The sequence below is a fragment of the Gymnoscopelus microlampas genome, assembly GCF_963454915.1.
Source record: "Gymnoscopelus microlampas genome assembly, chromosome: 13".
Lineage (NCBI taxonomy): Eukaryota > Metazoa > Chordata > Actinopteri > Myctophiformes > Myctophidae > Gymnoscopelus > Gymnoscopelus microlampas.
In genome coordinates, this window is record NC_139950.1 from 4,025,170 (window position 1) to 4,045,138 (window position 19,969).

General features: G+C 43.9%; 2 protein-coding genes across 4 annotated transcripts in view; one reads left to right on the top strand and one right to left on the bottom strand.

Moving 5' to 3' along the window:
• The first annotated feature begins 224 nt into the window (after positions 1-224).
• Positions 225-19,969, top strand: part of LOC311058734 (lysosomal cholesterol signaling protein-like) — a 35,085-nt gene continuing 15,340 nt past the window's right edge. For 2 of the 3 annotated variants that reach the window (XM_084076197.1, XM_084076199.1), the window contains exons 1-11: positions 225-294; positions 2,618-2,831; positions 3,481-3,628; positions 7,021-7,150; positions 7,528-7,706; positions 8,075-8,227; positions 8,954-9,021; positions 9,780-9,951; positions 11,261-11,416; positions 18,823-18,906; positions 19,412-19,535. In XM_084076197.1, the coding sequence (XP_083932323.1) occupies positions 2,674-2,831; positions 3,481-3,628; positions 7,021-7,150; positions 7,528-7,706; positions 8,075-8,227; positions 8,954-9,021; positions 9,780-9,951; positions 11,261-11,416; positions 18,823-18,906; positions 19,412-19,535 (1,372 nt within the window). In that variant the 5' untranslated portion in view covers positions 225-294; positions 2,618-2,673. The remainder of the gene's footprint in view (positions 295-2,617; positions 2,832-3,480; positions 3,629-7,020; positions 7,151-7,527; positions 7,707-8,074; positions 8,228-8,953; positions 9,022-9,779; positions 9,952-11,260; positions 11,417-18,822; positions 18,907-19,411; positions 19,536-19,969) is intronic. The other variant, XM_084076198.1, reaches the window with a different exon arrangement.
• LOC311058073 (protein farnesyltransferase subunit beta-like) lies at positions 11,756-13,780 on the bottom strand (the record flags this gene model as incomplete). Its single annotated transcript, XM_084075380.1, has 2 exons — positions 11,756-12,145; positions 12,881-13,780. The coding sequence occupies 2 exons, from the start codon at positions 13,778-13,780 to the stop codon at positions 11,756-11,758; spliced, it is 1,290 nt and encodes a 429-aa protein (XP_083931506.1).

The following is a 19,969-nucleotide window of genomic DNA, read 5'->3' on the forward strand; positions in this document are numbered from 1 at the left end:
GGTAACACCTGTGAAGGAAGTAAGAAGAGGCCCAATATCTTTCCAATATGGCTGCTGTGCATAGAGCCTATTGCGTGAGTGTCGGCGGCTCTGAAAAACCAACCTGCTGTTAGTCAATGCTACTCTTATTTTGAAATCCACCCACCGGAAATCACATGCTCATGAAGTTCCTACTTGACTCTCCTGTACAGAGAGTCATGTTATTGACTGTGTGTGTTTAAATGCACGAATGGACTCAGATCAGTGCTGACCCGTTTCACACAGACAACATGTTCTGATCATCACTACACAGAGGTGAGCACCCACGAGCCTTCCAACGCGCACACGCATTCATTTTGTACGCGTGTGACACGTGTCGATCATGCCATCATTTATTGATCACCTCGGTGATCAGTGACAATGTGTGATTTTCATCTTTTTTTTTGTCTGCATGGTGCTAATGCTAGTGTTAGCACAGCATCTGTGTCATAGAGTGTTGTTAGGACAGAGATCAGTGTCACAGAGATGTTGTTGGAAAAGAGAGCAGAGTGATGTTGTTAGTATAGAGATCAGGTAGAGATATGGTTAGAATAGAGATCAGATAGATGTTATAGAGATCAGTGTCATAGAGAGGTTGTTAGAATATAGATCATAGAGATGTTGTTGGAAAAAAGATCAGAGAGATGTTAGTATAGAGATCTGTGTTATAGAGATATTGTTAGAATAGAGATCAGAGATATATTGTTAGAATATAGATCATAGAGATGTTGTTGGAATAGAGATCAGAGAAAGGTTGTAAGAATAGAAATCAGTGTCATAGATATGTTGTTAGAATAGAGATCAGATAAATGTTGTTAGAATAGAGATCATAGAGATGTTGTTAGAATAGAGATCAGTGATCATAGAGATGTTGTTAGAATAGAGATCAGTGATCATAGAGATGTTGTTAGAATGGAGATCAGGTGTTAGAAAAGAGATCAGAGAGACATTGTGTTGCATTGACATCTATTGCCACAGCTGGTCTTCTGTTAAATTGTATCAATGACGCTCTGCGATTGATCGCTATGTCAGCGTGGGTGTCACTCAGTGGTGGCAAAAGTGCCAAAACATTTTACTGAAGTAAAGGTATCGATACTGCAATGTAGAAACATTCTTAAAGTGATATGTGTCAATATAAATTACCATTGACCATTATCTATAGAGGGCACAGTGGAGGAAATAAAATAATTTCCATCTGGCGGACATATTTCATTTTCTGCCCAAAAAGTGTATTATATAGAGAAGGTGGGGTGCTGAGAGGCTTCCCACCGTGGATAATATACTTTCAACAACACAAAACAGCCTTTGTTTCGGTGAGTAGCGAAGTAATTTAGTTTATTTTTACTACAGTTGGAGCCCTCTCAGGGCAGTGGAACTCTTTGTCAGGTCTGAGCGCCTCACAGGGCAGCTCAGAGGCAAATATTGTACGTTTTACTACAATTATTTGACAGCTTTGACAGAGCACTTTACTTTGCAGAATGAGTCGGATTTGTGCGATTGATTGTTGAGTCACCTGACCACGGTCCACTGTGCCTTGCCCAAGGGACTTGCACGGATCTAGTGGTGCAATTATCCATTATTGTATATGTGATCATTCTTGAGATGACTTTTTTCAATTAATTGGATAATCAAGATATCTTTTTTTTTATATCAAGGATTCAATGAACCACTTGGTCGCAGAATGGTGTGCAAATCTGCAGAAATAGTGAAAATAGTCCCACGCCCACTTGATTGATTGAGTGAATGCTTTATTAACAGTTTGCAAATAGTACAGTTGTACGCAGTGTTGATTTCGTCGACTAAAACTATGACTAAAATGTTGGTCGACTACCTTTTTTCACTGACGAAAACTACATAAAAAACAAATAATAACTAAGCTATGAAGACTAAAACCAAGACTAAATATATTGACAATTTCGTCAACAAATAAAAACTAGACTAAAATGAGTAAAATGTTAGTGAGGGACTAGTGGAGAAGAGATTCAGTAGAACTAAAAGACAAGTCATTTTATGCTTGGTTGCGCTCAGGTGTTGCGCTCGGGTGTTGCTCTCTGAAATTAGCAGATCTACAAGCTTACAACGCGTCGCAGCGCAACGCGATGTGAGCATGTTATGTTAGCAGCTATTTTCAGCATGCAACCAAGTGTAAAATCAGCCATTACGACGCCATCAAGGCACCGCCAAAATACATTTTAGTCGAGTAAATCAACTGTAGATTTAGTCGACTATAATCTTATGATATTTAGTCGACTAAAACTAGACAAAAACTAAAACATTTCAGATGACTAGAATATGACTCAAACTAAATGGAATTTGATTCAAAAGACTGACTAAAACTGAATCAAATTTTGCTGTCAAAATCAACAAAAAACCCCAAGGGCTTGTTTCCATTGTGGTCCATTGTGGTCCTGTGTATTCAATTAATTGAGAACTTAGAAGACCATTTGTAGGATCTTTGTACCATTTGGCCCTCTAGTGGCTCCGATTGGGATGGCATATCTGTCTATATCAACCATATTTGTTTTAATCTGACCCCTGTCCTTTGACCTGTGTCCTCTTCCTGTTTGACCGTTGACCTGTGTCCACTTCCTGTCTGCAGCGCTGTGACATCATCAACAGGCTCCGCCCCTCTCGTCCCGTCTGGCCGCCGTCGCCATGGAGACCGCCAACAACAACTACGTGCTGATCCACGGGAAGAACATATCCCACAATGCCCTGGGGCCGTCCTCGGGCACGCCCATGTCCATCGACAGACTGTTTCCCGCCCTGCTGGAGTGCTTTGGCATCATACTGTGTGGATATATAGCTGGGAGGTACACTACACACACACACACACACACACACACACACACACACACACACACACACACACACACACACACACACACACACACACACACACACACACACACACACACACACACACACACACACACACACACACACACACACACCTGTTTGTATTACTATACTTGTAAGGACATAAACATTTTAAGACTGCATTAAAAATAGCAAGAGCTTGTAGATCGGCTATTTTTCGGTGTTGCTATATCAGTGGTGCTCCAACGTTTTCATGTCAAGGACCCCCAAAATGATAATGTATTTGGCCGCGGACCCCCATGTCAAAATATGTTGTTCTAGGGACCCCCCAGAAGTAAAGATTTAAGTTACACAAATGTTCGCTTTAAGAAATATCATATTCAAAGATTTGAGAACAAAATAGCAGATCTACAAGCTCATAGCACAGCAATCGGTGCCGCGCTATGAGCTTGTAGATCTACTATTTTTTTAATAGCCAAAGTGTGAAATATGGTTTAAGCTGGTTGATTGTGACGCTGTATTAACACATTTTCCCGGACCCCACTTTGAGAACCAATGCATTAAGCTAATCATCTGGGGACCCCCGCTAGTTTAGGAAAACCACTGGTCTAATACATAAACATGCTGTGTGTGTGTGTGCAGGGCGGACATCATCACAGGGAGCCAGGCGAAGGGTCTGGGGAACTTTGTGTCCAAGTTTGCCCTTCCAGCTCTGCTCTTCAAGAACATGGTGCTGCTGGACTTTGGAGACGTCATCTGGGCCTTTCTGTGGAGCGTCCTGGTGGCTAAGGTAACAGTGGGCGAGGGTCTGTGTGGATGTATGTATGTCTATTAACCCATTAAGACCTGAGGTGATTCTTAAAAAGGTTTTCAAAATCTTAACAGTTTTTTGAAAAAATAACAAAAAAAAACAAGATTTTTCAAAAATAGCAGATCTACAAGCTCATAGCACGGCACTCGGTGCCGCGCTACGAGCTTGTATATCTGCTATTTTTGTATAGCCAAAGAAATCTAAAGTGACAGATGCGTTTGCCCACTGCCAGAGATTTTTCACTGAAAAAAAAAAGTACTCAGGAGCCGAGATATAGAATTTTTAAGTTTTAAGTTAACAAGGAAGTGGATGGGAGTCTAGATCTTCGAAAAATCATATCTCCTTGGTCTTTGGGTCAATTTTTTTTTTTTTTTTTTTAATAATAATAATTTGAAAACAAAAAAAAATACGTTTTTTACGTCAGTGGCAGTATTGGTTAATTACGTCAATTACGTCAGAGGTAGTGAATGAGTTAATGGGTTAACCCATTTAGACATGAGAACGATAAAAAAGGAAAAAAAACGTTTTCTGAAAATCATGTTGCTGTGTGTGTAACAACTTATGTGTCAAGAGTTTTTTATGTACATTAACCACATAAAACCCAATATACATCCCAACGAAAATAGCAGATCTACAAGCTCACAACGTGATGCGCCGTGAGCTTGTGAGCACATCGCGTCGATGTTCGCCGAATGTTCATCCATTTTTGCTGACTGTTCGCATATTATGACTATATAACGTAATTATTAGGGATGCTAGGGTTCATGTGGGCGAATATAAAACACGATTTAAAAATAAATAAATATATATATATATATATATATATATATATATATATATTGGTATTTTAAAAGTACAAGTTGCCAATTAAGTTTGAGGATAAAAATATTCAAATTATACTGTATATGTCAGAAACTTGGAGACACTACTTCTTAGTTTTTTTAATCTTCGGCCGCGCCATCACGGTGCCAATTCACTACTTCCACACAGGTCAGAGGACCGCATTACACCTTGAGATAACGTCTCATTGGGTGTTATTCGGCTCTGCAAAGCTAGAGTCGCTGTTCCGCAAAAACATCTCTGAACCAGGAAGTGTCTTTCCGTCCATTATTTTACATTTTGTCCAAAAAGTGCATTTTGGGGCGGGGGGGGGGGGGAGGATGCTCAGAGTGCTCCCACTTAGTAGAGTTGGCTTTCAACTTTTTACTCCCGATGACAGGTTATGTAGCCTAGTCGTAGCCTAGTCTTATTGGCTCATCGGTAGCATAGGAGCGTAGGAGAGGAACTCCACTGTCTAGGCTATGGACCAGAGCTAGAGTTAGCCTAGAGTAGTAGTGTGAGAGCAATGTTATGTTTGAGTTCTCTTTAGCCCTGGTCCAGAGCGTTAGTGAGTTCTCTCTAACGCCCTGCCAGGCGCTTGGCTCTGCTCATAGAAAAAGAATTCCACTGCCCTGCGAGGGCTCCAACTGTAGTAAAAATAAAATAAATAAAAAAGGCTGTTTTGTGTTGTTGAAAGTCTATTCTCGGAGGTGGGAAGCCTCTCAGCACCCCACCTTCTCTTTAAAATACACTTTTTGGCCAGAAAAGAAGATATTTCACCGGAAGGAAAAATCTGGTCAATAGAAAAAAATCCATTGACCAGGTCTGACAGTGGAGCAACCAAAAACATTTTTTCCTTCCGGTGAAATGTTTTCTTTTCTGGCCAAAAAGTGTATTTTACAGAGAAGGTGGGGTGCTGAGAGGCTTCCCCCCCTGGAGAGAATAGACTTTCAACAACACAAAACAGACTTTGTTTCGGTGAGCAGCGAAGTGGTTTTGTTTATTTTTTACTACAGTTTGAGGCCTCGCAGGGCAGTGGAATAGGCTCCATGCACAGCAGCCATATTGGACAGAAATTGAGCCCCTTCCTTACTATCACAGGTGTTACCAATGACACTAATGAGGGCTCTGTTCCATTTAGTGTAGCACAGTGGTTCGCAAAATTTAATTTCAAGGACCCCCATAACTCTGAGAGTGTCCGGGTCCATTTGGTTCCATTTGTACACTCAGAGTTACACCCTCTCAAGGAACCATGAGGGTCCCTGGACCACACTTTGAGACCCACTAGTATTTCTAGTGAGCCAACATGCACCCTGACTCCGTTTGACCAGAATGGAACAGAGCCTTCATTAGTATGATTGGTAACACCTGTGAAGGAAGTAAAAAGAAGCCCAATTTCTCTCCAAAATGGCTGCTGTGCATAGAGCCTATTCCGTTAAAAGAAAACTCACTATAACGCTCTGGACCAGAGCTAAGTTCTCTTATGAGCAACAGATGAATGTGTTTCATGATGGCTCGGGGGATGGTGCTAATTTGAACGTTTATGATGCGTGCACGACGTCATGCACAAGCATCACAACTTTGAAATTACACTCAATATCGCTAACACACTCGAATTCATTGACTTACTAAGTGGAACTGTACATTTTTATTGCTTCACAGCTATGATGGTGGAATTTATTTTAGTACCATTGAAAATGTGCTCTGGCGTTTCGAGCAAACAGAGGAGAAATCACAGAATCAGATGAATGTTAACCATTGGTTCTCAAAGTGGGGTCCGGGGACCCCCAGGGGTTCTTGGGGGGGATTACAGGGGGTCCCCAGCAAAATGTGTTAATATAGCATTACAATCATTTTATACTTTGGCTATTCAAAAATAGCAGATCTACAAGCTCATAGCGCGACACCGAGTGCCGCGCTATGAGCTTGTAGATCTGCTATTTTTGAAAAATTGTGAACATTTGTTCAAAGCGTTTGAATATATATATTTTTAAAGCGAACATTTGTAACTCAAATCTTTGCTTCTGGGGGTCCCTGGAACAAAATATTTTGAGATGGGGGTCCGCGGCCAAATACATATCATTTTGGGGTTCCTTGACATGAAAAAGTATGAGGAAGCACTGATGTAAACTACTAGAAGACATGATCAGTTTACTGTATTTACCATGTTCCGTTTCTGTTCAAGAACCCTTCAGTGCGTGGCAGAGACACTGCACATGAATTGTGTTTAATGTGTGCGTGTGAATTGTGTTTTTGTTTGTATTCTGTTTTATTGGATATTTTCAGAAAAGTCTTGGACATGGCTCACACTTAAACAAGATTTCAATATATTTCACAACTTCAACACTGTGAATTGGTCTTCTTAATGTGTGTATTTCTTTCTCTGTGTGTCTGTTAGGCAGTGGTGTCTGCATTGGTGTGTGTGTGTGTGTGTGCGTGTGTGCGCGTGTTTTAATGTCTGCATTTCTTTGTGTGTGTCTTTTAGGTAGCGGTGTTTGCGTTGGTGTGCGTGTGTTTTAATGTGTGTATTTTTTTCTCTGTGTGTATGTTAGGTCGCAGTGTTTGCGTTGGTGTGCGTGTTGACCCTCATGGTGGCCAGTCCAGAGTCCAGGTACAGTAAGGCCGGACTGTATGCCATCTTTGCTACACAGAGCAACGACTTCGCCCTGGGATACCCTATAGGTAAGATATATACCCAATGGGTAAGATATCACTGCTGATCTCCAAGTTTCAAATGTTTATGTTTTTTTGTAAATGAATGCCTTTCTTCATCACGCAAGAGTGTCGCACAAAAGTAGTTAATAGTGAAAATAGCTGATCTACAAGCTCACAACGTGTGTGTGTGTGTGTGTGTGTGTGTGTGTGTGTGTGTGTGTGTGTGTGTGTGTGTGTGTGTGTGTGTGTGTGTGTGTGTGTGTGTGTGTGTGTGTGTGTGTGTGTGTGTGTGTGTGTGTGTGTGTGTGTGCGTGTCTCTCTCTCTGCCGGTCTGTGTCTCTCTTTCTCTGCCTGTCTGTCTTTCTCTGTCTCTCTGCCTGCCTGTCTGTCTGTCTCTCTCTCAGTGGATGCATTGTACAGGTCTACCTCTCCAGAGTACTGTCAGTACATCTACCTGGTGGCTCCCGTCTCTCTGATGCTCCTCAACCCCATTGGCTTCTCTCTGTGCGAGATCCAGAGGTGGAAGCAGGCCAGCCAACCACAGCGCAGCACCCTCGGCATCCTGGCTGTTGTAGTCCTGCAGGTATTTGTTGCGTTTGAACCACTTCAGTCCTATATACATTTTGGCCATTTGAAAATAGCAGATCTACAAGCTCACAATTCGTCGCATCGCGACGCATTGTGAGCTTGTAGATATTTTTGTAGATATTTTCAAATACTTGAAATGGGACATTCTGCATAATGAGTACTTTCTACTTTTGGTACTTTTGAGTACATTTTGATACCAATACTTTTGTACTTTTTACTCAAGTACATTTTGAATTCCAGACTTTTACTTTTACCAGAGTATTTCTACATTGAGTTCCCTCTGCGGTTTAGGTCATTTGCCCCCCCCCATTGCAGCTCCATTCCGTAATGATGGATAGATAATGATTGATTGATTGATTCCAGGTGTTAAAGAACCCCATTGTCTTCATGGTGGTAGTGGGCATCGCGGGTCACTTCGCTCTGGGTCAGCACATCCCCGCCGTGTTGTCGGAGTTCATCGACGGTTTGGCCAACTCCTTCGGCGGAGCGGCGCTGTTCTACCTGGGTCTGTCTATGGTGGGTAGTGCTGATTTTGACAGCAAATTTGGATTCCGTTTTAGTCATAGAGTACAGAAGTCCTGACGTCACTCGTTCATCCCCTGGTTCGTAAAGTAATTTCTCTATGGAGAATAACATTGGGTCATCTTAGAATCGTCTCATATAAGAATTGTGTTCCAAAAATAAACAAACTGTCTCTGCAATATTGTCAGGGAGGAGGTTCTGTATCGTTTATGATAGTCAGTCACTTATATTTGATACAGTCTGTGTCTGACGAAGATTTAACTAATTCGGCGGAAGTAACATTATCGTTTTCTCACCGTCAGTTGATGCTTCATATCCATAAGAGTCAAACCGCCAGGGTCATTTGTTTATTTTTGCAACACAGTTCTTATTTGACGCGATATTAAAGACGTCTATGGGGATTCAGTCGCGCTGCGACGCGTTGTGAGCTTGTAGATCTGCTATTTTTCACCCGAGCGCCAACAAACATAAAATGACTTGTCTTTGAGTTCTACTCGATCTCTTCTCCGCTAAAGTCTCTCCCTAACATTTTCGTCTAGTTTTTATTTGTTTTTTCGTCAGTGAAAAAAAGGTAGTCGACGGAACATTTTTCGTCATAGTTTCAGGCGACGAAATCAACACTGATGGTGTGGGTTCATGTTGGTTGAGAGAATAGGGTCAGGCAGAAATGTTAATCATGCTGTGAGGCTGACGATTTGTGTCTTGTGTTTCGTTGTCAAGGTGGGCCAGCTTAGAAAACTGACCAGAGATACCGGAGTTGCACTGATACTGCTGATCACCGCCAAGCTGTAAGTTTTCTTTCTTTTCTTTCTTTTTCCTTTATTTATTCAGGGAAGCCCGTTGAGAGCAAGCTCTCTTTTTCAAGGACGCCCTGATGACAGCATATAAAATACAATACATACATAATGGAAAACAATAACAGACATTTGAATCATATTACAGCGTCACAGATGCAAATAAGCATAGAGTTACATGAAGCAGGTGCAGTCACTATGTAGTGAGTCCTCGAGAAGCACCCTAAATGTCTCAATTGAGACCAATCGCACCAGTTTCAGAGTATCCTGAAGTTTGTTCCATTTGTGTGGAGCATAATACATGAAAGCAGCCTTTCCTTGTTCACTGCTCTTACGAGGACTGGTATATCTAATGTGGGTTTGTGAACGTGTTGAATGACCTGTAACTTTAGGTTTCAGAAGCGAGGCTAGGTATAAAGGAAGTTTTCCACACAGGGCCTTATAAATAAATAAATAAATAAAATACAATGTTGCTCTCTACGTACTGTGAGAGATGGCCAACCCACTTTATCATATAAAATACAGTGATGGGTGAGATAATCATCGCCAGTAATAAAACGCAGGGCACTGTGGTAGACTGCTTCAAGAGGCTTCAGTTAGATTATTATTACATCTAAATGGAGGATACTGTGAAGTTGTAAATACTCATTGTATCTACGTTTCTGCTGTATTCCGTGTGGTATCTGCACATGGTTGTTGCTCCTGAATCAGCATTTTTTTTATGTCTATCTGCCTGTCTGTCTCTCTCCCAGCCTGGTGATGCCCCTGGTGTGTAAGGACATGGTGGACCTGTTGGACGGGGGCGGGAACAACACCAGTGTGAACCACACCAGTCTGTCTAACTTTGCCTTCCTGTACGGAGTGTTCCCCACGGCGCCCAGTGTGGCCATCTACGCCTCCCAGTACAACATGGAGCTGGAGGTGGTAAGTACCATATTCATAATAATAATCATTTACCCATTAAGACCAGGGACGCATCTGTGTCATTTTAAGATTTGAGCTAAAAAGCATTATTTTACACTATTCAACTATTCAAAAATAGCAGATATACAAGCTCATAACCGAGTGCCACGCTATGAGCTTGTAGGGTTAGGGTTAGGGTTGCTATTTTTGAAAAAAATCGAGAACATTTGTGCAAATCTTTAAATATATATATTTTTAAAGCAAACATTTGCAACTCAAATCTTTGCTTCTGGGGGGGTCCCTGGAACAAAATATTTTGAGATGGGGGTCCGCGGCCAAATACATATACATTTTGGGGTGCTTGACATGAAAAAGTTTGAGAACCACTGACAACGCAACATAAGTCTTTTAAGACATTGTGTTGAATCGGAACCTCAGGCCTTAATGGGTTAAGACCTGGGGCCCCATCTTCATATAAATAGCAATATCTTCATATAAATACCTATCTTCATATAATTGGTCCTCACTAATGCTCATTATAAGACGGAACCATTTCTGTCTACTCAGCTCACCAATTGTGTCTCATCATTGGTGAGCTGTGGACAGTTTGGAAACCTGCCTACCAGTGACATCATCGATGGGGGATTCCAAGCTAATAGAACCTACAGCCTTTCTCTTCCTGGAGAGTTGGCATGCTGAAATAGATGCCATTGTTCTTGCATACCATTAAAAAAGAAACGACTGTCCACAGCCCTCCTTCTGTGAGTAGACAGAAATGGTGCCGTCTTATAATGACCATATGAAGATAGGTTAAAAATTATTCAAGTAAACTATTGAATACAGGACTTTTACTCATGACAGAGTATTTATTTTCTACATTGTTAGTATTGCAATAGGCTCTATGCACAGCAGCCATATTGGACAGAAATTGGGCCTCTTCTTACTTCCTTCACAGGTGTTACCAATGATACTAATGAAGGCTCTGTTCTGGTCACTAGAAACACTCCCTTTTGTTTCCCAAATGGCCCCTTATGGTGGGTGTGTAACTCTGAGAGTGTACAAATGGAACCAAATGGTCCATTTGGTTCCATTTGTACACTCAGAGTTATGGGGTCCTTGAAAATAAGACCACCACTATGCCACACTAAATGGAACAGAGTCTTAATTAGTATCATTGGTAACACATGTGAAGGAAGTAAGGAAGGGGCCCAATTCATTCCCAGTATGGCTGCTGTGCATAGAGCCTATTCTTCTACTAAACTAACACATTTTCCTTCTTTCTTTCTTTCTCCCCCTCTCCCTTCCTCCCTTCCCTTCCCTTGCCTCCTAGGTGACGTCAGGCATGGTCATCAGTACGTTCCTGTCTGCACCAATCATGTACGTGTCGGCATGGCTACTAACGATCCCCCTGATGGACCCCGCCCCCCTCATGGCCGAGTTACAGAACGTCAGCTTCAACATCAGCATCGTCTGCATCATAGCACTGGTGAGAGTGGTGTGTGTGTGTGTGTGTGTCTGTTGGATGGTCCGGGAGGATGTTCTAGGTCAGTGGTTCTCAACCAGTGGTGAAACAAATGGACCCGGTCCCTTATAGATCTTTAACTCTTGAGAGCGTAAAATGAAACCAAATAGACCCTTACGGGTCCATTTGGTTTCATTTTACGCTCTCAAGAGTTAAATTATTGTTAAACATCATATTTTGGCACAACATATTTTCAGGTGGGGGTCCGCGGGCCACATTACGTATCAATTTGGGGGTCCTCGGCACGAAAAAAGGTTTGAGAACCACTGCCCCTAGGACTGTCCTGAAAAGCCACAAGAAGCTTCAACCTCTGCTGCCGGTTTGAGAGTGTTTTCGGGCACGTGTCTCCGGTTCGCTCGCCGGGAACGGCAACCGTTTAAAATGCCGCAGGGCCCGAGCCACCTTCTCTGGACTCATGTTGTAGACGGGATGGGTCCGGGCCAGTCTGTTCTCCTCCTGACCGACCGTCGCCTCCGGGTGGCCCTCCGGCTCCGTGTTCCCAGAGTGCTGCGCCACAGAGAGGCCGCTCAGACAGTAGCAGGTGTGATAGAAGTCCCTGGCCTTGCCGGGTTTGTCCACGAGGCCTCCGGCCGGGTCCTGACAACACAGGAGGATGTACTCCTGCAGCGCCTGCTGGTCGAACAGCCATCTCTGACGGCTCGAATGACGCTCGCCGTCTCCGAAAACGGCTTTGTCACTCCTCGAATTAGACTCATGTCCTGAAACTGCTTTGTCACGGCTCAAATTAGACTCCTCTTCTCCGAAAACTGCTTTGTCACGGCTCAAAGTAGACTTCTCTTCCACGAAAACGGCTTTGTGACAGCTCAAAGTAGACTCATCTCTGAAAACTGCTTTGTCACGGCTCAAATTAGACTCATCTCCGAAAACTGCTTTGTCACGGCTCAAAGTAGACTCATCTCTGAAAACTGCTTTGTCACGGCTCAAAGTAGACTCCTCTTCTCCGAAAACTGCTTTGTCACGGCTCAAAGTAGACTCTTCTCCGAAAACTGCATTGTCACGGCTCAAAGTAGACTCCTCTTCTCCGAAAACTGCTTTGTCACGGCTCAAAGTAGACTCTTCTCCGAAAACTGCATTGTCACGGCTCAAAGTAGACTCCTCTTCTCCGAAAACTGCTTTGTCACGGCTCAAAGTAGACTCTTCTCCGAAAACTGCTTTGTCACAGCTCAAAGTAGACTCATCTCTGAAAACAGCTTTGTCACAGCTCAAAGTAGACTCAACTCCGAAAACTGCTTTGTCACAGCTCAAAGTAGACTCATCTCTGAAAACAGCTTTGTCACAGCTCAAAGTAGACTCAACTCCGAAAACTGCTTTGTCACAGCTCAAAGTAGACTCATCTCTGAAAACGTCTGCTTCCAAAGGCGGCTCCCGTCTCCGCTCCGCGCGGCCGTCTCCTCCGCAGACGGTCGCGTGGATCAGAGCCAGAAGGCCGCCCTGCCAGAAGGAGTAGCACCCGTCCACCAGCTTGTTGCAGCGCCCCTGGAAGCCCCCCTCGGAGCGCATCTGCCTGTTGACGGCCCAGCGCAGCAGGGCCTTGACGTCCAGCGTCTCCCCCTCGCCCAGGACCGCCATGGCTGCCGCGCCGCAGAACGTGTACCCGCCGTGAGCCTCCAGGCCCGGCGCCCCGCCCAGCCCGCCCTCCCAGTTCTGACAGCGGCGGACCCAGCCCGCCGTGCCCTCGAACAGCGCGGGCGAGGAGTCGAGGACGCCGGTGAGCGACGCCACGACGGCGGCGCAGTAGGTGCCGCGCACGTCCGCCTCGCCGCCGACGTGCATCGCGAACGAGCCGTCCGGCAGCCTCACCGACCGCAGGAAGTCGAGCAGCCGCGCCCTGTCGACGACGGCGTACGCCTCCGGCGTGCCGACGACGCAGAGCGCGGCGACGGCCGCGTAGGTGGGCGCCAGGTGGGCGAGCTGGCCGGGGCCGCCGCCGAAGCCCCCCGTCGCGGGGTTCTGGCAGCGCGCCAGGAAGCGGCACACGTCGGAGGCGGCGGCGGCGCCGACGGGGCGCCCCAGCAGCTCCAGGCTGTGGAGGATCCAGTAGCACAGCCAGGGCCGGCTGGCGTCCAGGCAGCCGTACGCGGCCGACAGGCGGCGCAGGCCCTTGTTCAGGTACTCGGCGTGTCGCTCCCTCAGTAGAGTCGGCGAGCCGTCGCGCGTCTGTCCGCGAGCGGCGAGGACCTTGGCCTCGACGCTGCGTTCCACTTTTCTCTGCTCCGCCGACGTGGCCGTCTCCACGCCGTCGTCGTCGAGTCGTTCCGCGCGATGACGCTCTCGGAGACAGCGTAGAGGGGGCGGGGCTTCTTCCATGACAATGATGGCTTGTTTTTTTTTCGTTCTTGTTGACGTGGAGAGTCGTCTTCTCTTTGACTGACACACTACTGCTGTTGCTGCTATGGCATGACTTCACTTTAATGGAATGACTTTGAGAGAGATAGATTACTTTATTTAAATGACCTTACATTGTATCAGAAGATGACTAGTGGCTGTCGGTCCGTCTGTTTGCCGCTTTTGTTCAAATATGGAAATGAATAACGTCATAGTAGTGATGTCATAGTAGTGATGTCATACTTAAAATAACGTGCTGCTCAGTGCATGTGTGAACGCACCTTCACACACATTCACACACAGAGAGGACACCATGCAAGGCACCAACCTGCTCATCAGGAGCAGTTGGGGGGGTTCAGTGTCTTGCTCAAGGACACTTTGACACTAACCCAGGAGAGCCAGGGATCAAACCGGGAACCTTCGGATTCTCAAGCGGCCGCTCTATGTCCACGAGCCTCCCACATATTGGATTATTAAACTCCATGCGGCTCCGCTATGAGTTACAAAAATATTGGTATCAAAAGTAGAAAGTATTCATTATGCAGAATGTCCCATAGGCTCTATGCACAGCAGCCATATTATCACTCCCTTCACAGGTGTTACCAATGATACTAATGAAGGCTCTGTTCCATTTAGTGTAGCATAGTGGTTTCCACGACCCCCATAACTCTGAGAGTGTACAAAAATGTGTACACTCTCAGAGTTACACATCTTAGTCCATGGGCCCAGGTCAGAATTTTCACTAATCAGGGACACTCAAGGTGGCAAATTCTAGTTTGGTATTTTGAAAAGGTCTATATCCCTAGATAATATTTCAACATGATAACCCTTCCCAAGTAGTAGCTTAGTCCTAGTTATCAGCCTTCAATGACACCAACCATAGATCCAAAGAATGAAAAAATCGCCTAAACTTTTTTGAATAGAATATGTGATACAGAGGGAAAAAAACATTATTCAATCTCTTACATTCACTTATTTAACCACATGAACCCTAGCATGCCTATTCTGGGGTAAACATTCAGCAAATGGCATGTCTACAAGCTCACAACACTTCACGTTGTGATAGGATGTGAACAGCATTTTCACTAATCGGGGTCACTCAAGTGCAACATTTGCAAAATCTAGTTTTGTATTTTGAATAGGTCTATATCCCTAGATGATATTTGATCATGATAGCCTTTCCCAAGTGGTAGATTAGTCACAGTTATCAGTCTTCAAAGACACCAACCATATATTCAAATAATGAAGAAAGCGTGCCACTTTTTTTGAACAGAACATGTGATACAGAGGGGGGGGGGGAATAATTTTCTCTCTTTCATTCACTTTAATATTAATAAAATAATAATAATAATAGTAGCTTGAATGTATATGGCGCCTTTCAAAAACAATGAACAACCAACAGCCAAACTAACAAAACAACAAACAACTATATGCCATAAGCCTGAGAGAATAGGTGTCTTTTCAAGACACACAGCCTTAAGAGTCCAGTGTTGCATGAGCATGGAGCAGGAGCATGACCAATCCCTATTGGGAGAGAGTTCCACAGGGTGGGGGCTGCCACACTGAAGGCTCTGTCCCCGACAGAGCCTTCAGAACAAGGTTCAGAACATGGTTCACTTGTTTGCCTTAGGGACAGAGAGGAGGTCCAAGTCTGTGGACCACAGGGTCCGTGACAGAGTCGGTTTATGGAGTAGGCTTGAGAGGTACTTTAATCAATGATCATCATCATCATCATCATAACTGTCATACCAATATCAATTCTTCAGTATTCGTCATCGTCATCATTATCATCATCATAATCAATCAGTTCCACTTCATCTTCCTCCTCTTCCTTCTGATTGCTGCAGGTTTGTAGCTTGCACATTTCTGTGCACTTTAATTTGTTGGCAAGGCAGGAACAGTCGGGAAACTTGCAGGTCCGTACACACTTGCAGGCCATAAGTTCCAGGACAGCCATTGGTGCTGAGGCTGACAGGCTGGTGGTAAATGTTAAATGGTGCATTTATATAGCGTTTTTATCCAAAGCGCTTTACATAGATTGTACGTTACATTCACCCATTCACACACTGATGGCGGAGGAAACCATGCAAGGCACCAAACTGCTCAGAGAAATTAGGGGTTCAATGTCTTGCTCAAGGACACTTCGGCACTAACTCTGGGGGAGCCCGGGATCGAACTAGGAACCTTGCGGTTTCCAGTTCACTCTACCCGGCCACTCTACCCCTGAGCCACTGCCGCCCCATGGTGGTGCATGTGGAGTGGGCTGTTCATGTGAAACAGTGCAAGAGAGTTGTCATAGTCTCCAATGACACACACACCTTCACATTACTGCTATACTACACCCCATATACTTACTTCCAAGCACTGAGGATGAAGGAGATCTGGCAGCAGTATGGCACTGGTGAGAAGCGGCGCATTCTCCCACTGCATCAAGCAGTCTCTCATCTTGGAGCACCACTAGCCAAGACAGTGATCAAGGCAGACATCCTGACTGGAGATGACTGCATGAGTAAGGTGGGGACCAAACATGCAGCTATGGCTTTTGACGCAGTGCAATATCTGACAATCTTTGGAAAGGCAGACACCTTGACCGAACAAGACACCGCGTTGACAGAGAAGTACTTGGTGCGTGTCTGGGCAGGGTTCAGTTCAAGTACAACAGCAAGACATTTGATGACCTCAGGGTAGAAAACTATACCTGTGCCAGTGCTGGAATGGATGCTCTCCCTCCCACAAGTAGTGTGATCAGAGGCCACATCCAAGGTGTCTTTCTGGTGCATAGGGCTTGCGACCTGTTGCGACAGCCAAGGAACCTCAGGCAAGACTAGCACCAATGGAACATGGATGGGAGGAGCACTTTGGTACACTCCTACCATCTAAGTGTCTGAAGGCCTTACCACCAAGTCTGCTCACAGTATGCAAGTATTCAGGCAAGTGTGACACTCGCCGATGTGGGTGCCGTGCTGCTGGAGTTCCGAGCATCATATTCTGCCATGGAAACAGTTAAAATCCATCCTGTAAAAGTCCATCACACTAACCAGCATGCACACATATGGTGCACTTTGAGAGGAATTGTTATTTGATTTTGAGTTACGATTTTATTTGTATGTCTTTGTATGTCTTTTGTAAAGTTGAAAGTTGAAAGAATGAAAGTTATTGAGTAATTGAGTTATTGAAAAATTGCATTGACTTACATATTTCAATGACAAGATGCTCCTTAATGGTCAAAACAATATCAGAAAGGAATTATAAATGCCAGAATTAGTTTAATTAGTCTTATTACACCTGTTTTTAGTCCTAACAATGGCCAAGTTATGGCCAAGGTCTTCGAAATAGCAAGATGACCTTGACCATGACCTTTCAAGGTCAACATCACCCAAAGTGGTCATAACAGAAATGAATTCCCCACCCCACAATTAGTCAACATGGAGGTATTGCATGTGTATATACACTCAGAAACAAAAAAAGTTGGATTTTCATCATAGGCGATGGCGGCCATTTTTTATTTGGCCATTGCGCCATTCGTGGCACTATGGCGGATGAGAAACTCTGTGATTTTTCATGTCTAGGTACCCATTGACTCAAGTGAGAAATTCTCCTAAAACCAAATTGCGAACGGTTCTATTGGCCAGGTACAGAACTACTGTGCAGATAATGTGGGGAGATAATGGCAAAAACATGAATGTCCTAAAAAAGTATTAAAGCTACTCATTTGAAAAGGTTATCATGTTTCAAAGTACTTATATGGACCCTACAAACAAAATGGTGCCAAAGAGATTTTGCCACCTTACGTGTCCCTGACTTCTCGTCTGGCCCATGGACTATCTCTAAGGGGCCATTTGGAAGGTCCCTGGACCCCAACTGTAATCCCACTGGTGTAACAGAGTGTTTCCAGTGAGCCAACATGCACAATATCAGCACCCTGACTCTGTTTGACCAGAATGGAACAGAGCCTTCATTAGTATCATTGGTAACACCTTTGAATGTCTTCATAATATGGCTGCTGTGAATAGAGCCTATTTCACAAGTTTTCAAATGTATAAAATGGAGACTAATCTTTTGAAAATAGCAGATCTACATAGTACTCCCAACACCAAGAACAGATTTTCTCAAACTCACTGTTATATTAGCTATACTGTTGGTCAATAGCACTCTGGAATGCTCTGCCAAAAAACACCTTATCTACAATCCATAACAAAATGACTTACCTATTAAGACTGGGAACGCAAACACTTTACCATTATTTTATACTTTGGCTATTCAAAAATAGCAGATCTACAAGCTCATAGTGCGGCACCGATATACATTTCGGCCAAATACATATCATTTTGGGGGTCCTTGACATGAAACAGTTTGAGAACCACTGATTATAGCAACATACTTTTTTTTTTAAACTGTTAGGATTTAGAAGACATTTGTAGAATCCCCCAGAAGCAAAGATTTGAGTTGAAAATGTTCGCTTTGAAAAATATATATTCAAAGATTTACACACGTTTTCATGATTTTTCAAAAATAGTAGATCTACAAGCTCATAGCGCAGCACTCGAAAACGACAGATGGTTTCCCAGTCTTAATGGGTTAAAAAAAATACCTTCAGTGATATCTAGCCAAGTATGTAACTGTCATTTGTGTACTTGTTTAATTTGACTCCTTTTTTATTTTGATGTTACAATGTTAATTGTACAAAACTGTCCATGTTATGTTGTGGAAATAAAACGATGTGAATCACAAGCGCATCGTTTGACCCAAACACATCACACACCATGTTCACATCTCTGCAGTGATGTTTGTCTGGTTTTGAACATCTGGGAGGTGCGAGAATTGCCGAAACTAACTTTGGCAAGGCATTTTGCCGTTTGTTCGTTTATCAAGTTGATAAAGGTGTGTGTGTGTGTGTGTGTGTGTGTGTGTGTGTGTGTGTGTGTGTGTGTGTGTGTGTGTGTGTGTGTGTGTGTGTGTGTGTGTGTGTGTGCGTGTGTGCGTGTGTGTGCGTGTGTGTGTGTGTGTGTGTGTGTGTTCTCTAGGTGTGGACCATAGCTGTGATGCTGCTCAGTAAGAAGTTCAACAGACTCCCTCATCTGTTTGCGTTGAATCTTTTCCTGGCACAGGTCAGTGTGTTGGAAAACCACCATGTGAATTTTTGAAGTCCTTGTTAGGAATGGGACCATAATCGTTATTATCGCTTATCGTGATAGAAAAACGCTCACAATAATCGCATTGCAGAGATTTATCGTGAGATTGTCCTCTGATACACTAGGATTAATTAGCTTTTGTTGAGCTGCTAATTCAATCCTACTTAAACCCTCTGTACTTGATAAAACTGACCTGTGAAGAGTGCCTTTGGTACGCTCTAATTTCACTGCATGTACACAAATCCATTCTCCACAAAGCTTGTAGATTGCCTATTTTTGGCGAGCATTCCCCCCGGAATAGGGATGCTGGGGGTTCAAGTGCTTAACAAAAGTGGCATTTTAAGTTTTTAAGCAATTATTTTTGCCACAATAATCATGTAATTCTGCAGCAGTCTTGTTCATCACACCCATAGTCCTTGTGTGTAATAATGACCCTGTGGAACTAACGTGATGCCCCTGTATTTCCTCTTCCTGTTTGCAGTTCCTGGTGTGTGTGTGCATGATCCTGTGGAACTTTGTAGTGAAACAGGAAGATGGACAGCTGGGTCAAACCCTGACCTTCGTCCTGCTCTACGGGTCCCTGTACAGCACCTATATATGGACAGGTAACACTTAACCCATTAAAACCGGGAACGCATCTGTGTAACCACTTAAACCGTTATGTTATACTTCGGCTATTCAAAAATAGCAGATATACAAGCTCATAGCGCGGCACCGAGGCAGGGATCCTTTTTAAAGAACAATAGACATGATCCGGCCACTAGATGTCACACTTTTACAACACTTCTGTGGCATCGACACATCTGTGTCATTTTAGATTTCTTTGGCTATCCAAAAATAGCAGATATACAAGCTCATAGCGCGGCACCGAGTGCCGCGCTATGAGCTTGTAGATCTGCTATTTTTGGAAACATCTTGAAAATGTGTGCAACTCTTTGAATATATATGTTTTCAAAGCGAACATTTTTAACTCAAATCTTTTGCTTCTCTGGGTCCCTGGAACGAAATATTTTGAGATGTGGGTCCGTGGCCAAATACA